General features: G+C 44.4%; 1 protein-coding gene across 1 annotated transcript in view; it reads left to right on the plus strand.

Moving 5' to 3' along the window:
• Nucleotides 1–6,258, plus strand: part of Capn9 (calpain 9) — a 40,842-nt gene that overhangs the window by 6,171 nt on the left and 28,413 nt on the right. The window contains exons 2-3 of the mRNA XM_031336895.1: nucleotides 1,902–1,971; nucleotides 4,694–4,812. Coding sequence (XP_031192755.1) covers nucleotides 1,902–1,971; nucleotides 4,694–4,812 — 189 coding nt within the window. The remainder of the gene's footprint in view (nucleotides 1–1,901; nucleotides 1,972–4,693; nucleotides 4,813–6,258) is intronic.

Below are 6,258 nucleotides of genomic sequence, written 5' to 3' on the forward strand. Positions count from 1 at the left end.
AGAGAGAGAGAGAGAGGAAGTGAGGGGGAAAGAGAGGGGGGACTTGGGATAGGAGGAGGAAGAGAAAGAAATCAAGTTGTGAACCTATAGGACAAGCTGAAGGACACTGATTTATTCCAAGGTTAGCCCAAATCCTCCTGTTCTCACTGTCCAGAAACAGTGTCCCTAAATTGCAGGGCCTGGATCTGGGGAAAGAACAAACAGGATGGGTAGCAAACCCCTGTGATGTCTGTGGAGTAGGCGGTGCCAGTGAGATAACCTCAGCTACCAGCAGGCTCAGACAGGATCCCAAGTTCAAGGCTGGCCTGGGTTACTCAGGAGTACAAGGCCAGCTTGGACAACTTAGTGAGACCCCTCTCAAAATGAGAAGTGAAATAAAATCAGGGATGTAGATCAGTGGTGGGGCTCTTGCTTAGCATGTATGAAAGCCTGGGTTCTAGCCCCAGCACAGGTGGACCGGCAGACAAGGTTGATGAGAGAAGGCTCACACGGAAGCTATTTATTACCTCTGCCAAGTCAGGGGTCCTTGGAACGCTGCTGCACTGGTGTGGAGTAACAGGCGACTGCGCTCTCCTGCTTCATGTCACGTGACCTCCTTCTTCCGGACTTTGAAATCCCTTCTCGTGTATACATATTGTTGAAAATATTTAATCCTAGCCCCAGGTTGCTACCCTGCCTTTGCTATTTAAGTTCCCGGATGAAACACACACACAAGCTTTATATTTACAATAAGCCGTAAACAACTCAAGAGCAGAGCAGATATTACTCTCTATGCTACTAGAATCTACTTTCCTATTGATAACCCCAAATTATCACTTACTATGTTTCATCTGGGCTGCTCTTAGCTCCAAATTGGCCAGCCCTCGGGGGCCATGTTCTCTTGCCTCCTAACTTCTCCTCCCACATTCTTCCTCCTCATGGTTCCTCTCTGACACTAAGCCCTGGAAACCTGACCCCACCGATGTCTCTGCTGCCCAGCTATTAGCTGTTGGCATCTTTATTTACCAATCAGAAATAACTTGGGACAGGATCACATGGCCTCAGTGCAGCCTTAGGGTCCAATATTAGCATTAGCATACAAGCAATATTAGGCCAACCCACTACATATACACATTTTAGAGAAGTGGTGATGCATGCCTTTAATTCTAGCACTTGGGTAGGAAGATCCTATGAGTTTGAGACCAGCCTGATCCACATAGCAAGTTCTAGAACAGCTAAAGCTATATAGTGAGACCCTGTCTCAAAAAACCCACATGTTCTATATAACTGCTTTTACTTTTTAATATTTTATATAGAACTTTTCATGATAAGTTTCTACATGTTTATAGCTATACACACAAAATATATACAATTACATAAAATACCTAATAATGGGATAATAAAGTATACATAGTACATGTGGATAAAATTCTGAGTGATATGAAGACACCCCTCTAGATGTGATAAGGATATAGAAAATCTACTGGGAAAAAGAGGGCAGCTGGGCAGAGAGTGGAGACCCTGCCTGAGGTGCTGGATCACATGTTCATTGCATGGTGAAGAGTTCGAAGGCCCAAAGCTGGCAGTTCTCATGGTAAAGGACTGAAAGGAACCTACCTGTGCCCAGCCAAGGACTGAGGCAGGAGGCTTGGTATGTGACTGACAGTCCACTTCCTCATTAGATATGGCCTGAGTTTCTATAGAGAAAAGAGATGGGATCGGGCTCTCCCCTGGGCTGAGCTATGGACAGACTAAGGAAAGTCAGAGCATAAACCCCTGGCAGCTTTTGCCTCCTACTGGCCTTCTGCAGGGGAAAATCAAAAGCAGGAGACTCTGTCTCCCTGGGGGTGGGGCTGCCTGTCCCCCCTGGGGCAGGGCTGTGGCTGCTTTAGGCCTTCTCTAAGATGTTCTCATGTCCCCAGGAAATTGTGGAAAACCCAGAATTCATTCTTGGAGGGGCCACCAGGACCGACATCTGCCAAGGGGAACTGGGTAAGTAGAGAGGAGAGGGGATTCCCAGAGATCACATCTGAGTGCCACCAGAACCAGAGCCACACAGGTCCCTGAGGATCAGGACACAGGGCTGGGCAGAACAAGGCCTCCACCTGGCCCTCTCCCTCCCTAGTGTGCCGGTGCCTTCCCTGCATGGAGTCCAGAGGCTTCCCAGCCACCACCCACCCACCTACCCCCTGCTTTTCTGGTAACATTGTGTTTGGGCTCTGGGCTTATCTAGAAGTTCCCAAAGAGCTGAGTCTCCCCTAAAAGCAGCACCTGATTCAGGGACTCCCGACCATTTGGCTTCCCTATGGTGGCTCACGGTTTCATAGCTCAGTGCCGCCTACACCATGAGCATTTTCCCTGCCTAAGAAAACACACTTCTGCCCCTTTTCCCAGCCACCTTCCCAATGTTTCATATGAGGAACTGAGGCAAGGGAACCAAGCATCTGTCACGAGTGACAGATGGACAGTCAGATTGCAAAACCATGTTGGCTACAGAAACTGTGCTTCCTGCCAACACACCCCAGGAGCTTTCATGCTCACAGTATTCCCTACAAGGGACCCTGGTGGACCTCACAATAGCATCAGGAACTAGGCTAAAACTAGGCAAAGTTTGGGACTGGAGAGATGGCCTGGAGTTAAGAGAACTGACTGCTCTTCCAGAGGTCATGAGTTCAAGACCCAGCAACTACATGGTGGCTCATGACCATCTGTAACGGGATCCAATGCCCTCTTCTGGTGTGTCTGAAGATAGCAACAGTGTATTCATATGTATAAAATTAACAAATCTTTTAAAAACCCCCCAAAATCGAGCAAATCTGCAAAAAACAAATACATTGTGGAATGTGCTAAAGAAGGAAGTATAGTCGGGCATGATGGTGCACGCCTTTAATCCCAGCACTTGGGAGGCAGAGGCAGGCGGATTTCTGAGTTCGAGGCCAGCCTGGTCTACAGAGTGAGTTCCAGGACAGCCAGGGCTACAGAGAAACCCTGTCTCGAAAAACCAAAAAAAAAAAAAAAAGTATATTGCTTAGACTGAGCTACCCAGAGCCCAGGCTAACACTGTGGTCACTGTGGTTAGAATAGATCATCTGGAATCTCAATGAGAACCTGAGCTGTCTTTACATAGGATCCCAAAGCTAGCTTCCCAAAGTGGTGACAGTTAACTAGATTGAGAAAGGAAGAAAGAAAGAAAGAAAGGAGGAAAGAAAGAAAGAAAGGAGGAAAGGAGGAAAGGAAGGAGGAAAGAAAGAAGACATGCAGATGATATATTGAAGACAGATAATAGTCAATAGATAGATAAAATATATATAGAAGACAGGTAAATTGAAGACATAATATATAGAGAGATTATAAAAGATAGATAATATATAATAAATAGATAATTAGATAGATATAAATGATGATATATGGTAGACAATAGATATATATGATTGATAATATAGATAGATGATAGGAAGATAGATTGATTGATAGACCATTAAAAGTCAGTAGATCATGCTAAATAGACAGATATGATAAATGGTTGACAGGTGAGGTGATAGATAGTACAATTGATGCATAAATGCATTGATGGATGGATAGAAGAATGTGAATGGGTGGATGATGCATGGGTAGATGAATGATGACTGTCTTAGTCAGGGTTTCTATTCCTGCATAAAACATCATGACCAAGAAGCAAGTTGAGGAGGAAAGGGTTTATTCAGCTTACACTTCCACATTTCCACACATTACTAAAGGAGGTCAGGACTGGAACTCAAGCAGGTCAGGAAGCAGGAGCTGATGCAGAGGCCATGGAGGGATGCTGCTTACTGGCTTGCTTCCCCTGATTTGCTCAGCTTGCTTTCTTATAAGACCCAGGACCACCTGCCCAGGGATGACACCATCCACAATGGGCCCTCCCCCGCTTGATCACTAATTGAGAAAATGCCTTACAGCTGGATCTCATGGAGGCATTTCCTCAAGGGAGGCTCCTTTCTCTGTGATAACTCCAGCTTGTGTCAAGTTGATACACAAAACCAGCCAGTACAGATGGCTAGGCAGATGAATGAGTGATAGATGAGAAGATGATATACAAAGACACATGGATGGATGGGTGGTAGATGGATAGATGGATGATGGATGGGTTGAAGGGCAGATAGAGGATTGCTACTAGTCCTAGGCCAGTCTAATAAGCTACAGGCTGAGGTCCAGGCCAGTTGGCCTATTGAATGAGACTGTCACAAAAAAAAAAAAAACAGTGGGGGAAAGAATAGAGGAAGGAAGCAGGAAGGAAGAAGGGAAAGAAGAAAGAGGAAAGCAAAGAAGGGGAAAGGAAAGCAAATGAGGCTCCTCAGAGCTGTTGCTGCTCAAAGCTGAACCAAGCCTGGTCCAGAGAGGCAGTAGCCCAGAATTGCAACAGGCAGCACTGGGCAATTTCCAAGACCCTTCCCCCGCCAACGGCCACAGAGCTATTGTGACACATTGCATATCCCTAGTCCTCTGAGACCTTATGAAGATGAGGTGCAGTGGATCCCTGTGTCTAAAACCAGTCAGCCAATATTGCCACAGTATCCAGGAGGCAGCCATAGAGCAGGCTGGACAGGAGAGGGGACAGAGGTATTTGCTATCACTCTGTTCCAGAGAGGTTTCCACACCCCTCTGGTATTGCTTTTTCTTGACTTCTGGAAATCAGTAGCCAAGAAACTTTGATACTTATGGGACCTTCATTCTGCAGGAGACTGCTGGCTCCTGGCAGCCATTGCCTCCCTAACCCTCAATCAGAAAGCACTGGCCAGGGTGGTTCCTCAGGACCAAGGATTTGGCTCTGGCTATGCTGGGATATTTCATTTCCAGGTAAGGGGAACCTGAGTCCTCGGGTTTGCTTGTGGTGGGAGGTGGCCCAGGAGATACTGCGTACAGCTTTGTGCTGTTGACAACCCTGGAAGACATGTGACAGAGTGTACGAGCCATGGTGCCTCACCATGTGGGAATCTTCCTGGGGGACTTCCAGAGGCAGCAAGCAATAGGAGAGGAAAGCATATGGCATTCTCAGGGAACCATGGCTGATCCCCTGGGGGAGCCAGAGCTCTTCTCATAAGTGAAATGGCTCCCTTTACTGAGGAAGTACAGGATGGAGCAATCAAACAAAAGCCTGAGAAACACAGCCATAGAAAAACAGCCATGAGTTTGTATGACTGAACTGCACCACGATGCTTGTCCCTGCTGTGCTCTTGTTTCCTTTGCCTATCTCTCTCCACCTACATTAAACACACACTTAATACGCAGATGAGCACAATGTCAAACACATGTTCATATGTGTATATACTCACACGTTTGTGCACACATACCTATACTCATAAACACACATGTATTCTCATGCCTGTGATGCATACATGCTTCTATGCATGTACACAATGTACATTCTTACATTATCACACCTATGGACTCACACACAGTACACCCGCATAAATGTGCTAGGTCACATTGTGTAATTGTGTATGCATATGTATATGAGTATTTAGAGTATAGTATGTGTAAGTATAGTATATGTATAGTATATATGTATGTATATGTATAGTATATGTATGTGTGTATAGTATGTGTATATTATAGTGTATGTATAGTTTATGTAAGTATATGTGTATAGTATGTATATGTATATGTATGTGCATGTGTGTATGTGTTTATAGCATGTGTAGTATATGTTCAGTATATGTATATGTGTATATGTATGTGTATAGTATGTATAATGTATGTATAATATATATGTATGTGTAGTATATGTATAATATATATGTGCATATATAGTATATGTATAGTATATGTGTATATATATATATAGTATATATCTGTGTATGTGTAGTATATGTATAGTATGTATATATGTATGTGTGCATACATATGTGTATGTGTATATACGTACATACATATATATATATGTATATATATGTACACTCACCCACATATTCACATACGTACATTCAGTCCCACACCCACACATTCACAGGTGAATTCATCTACTGTTCTAGTTTCCTTCTTTTTGTCTCTGTGGTGAAACACTGGGATGGAAAGTAACTTATGGAAGGAAAAGGTTTATTTAGCTGACAGTTTCATAATCCTTATAACTATTCATATTCCTTATGAGTAATTATAATTCATCACTAAGAGGAAGCGGGGCAGGAAGCACGGAGGAATGCTGCTTACCATGTGCTCTCCAGTTCACACCAACCTTCGCTGCTTACCATGTGCTCTCCAGTTCACACCAACTTGCGCTGCTTACCATGTGCTCTCCAGTTCACA

This window comes from Mastomys coucha, unplaced genomic scaffold (genome assembly GCF_008632895.1).
Source record: "Mastomys coucha isolate ucsf_1 unplaced genomic scaffold, UCSF_Mcou_1 pScaffold22, whole genome shotgun sequence".
Taxonomy (NCBI): Eukaryota; Metazoa; Chordata; class Mammalia; order Rodentia; family Muridae; genus Mastomys; species Mastomys coucha.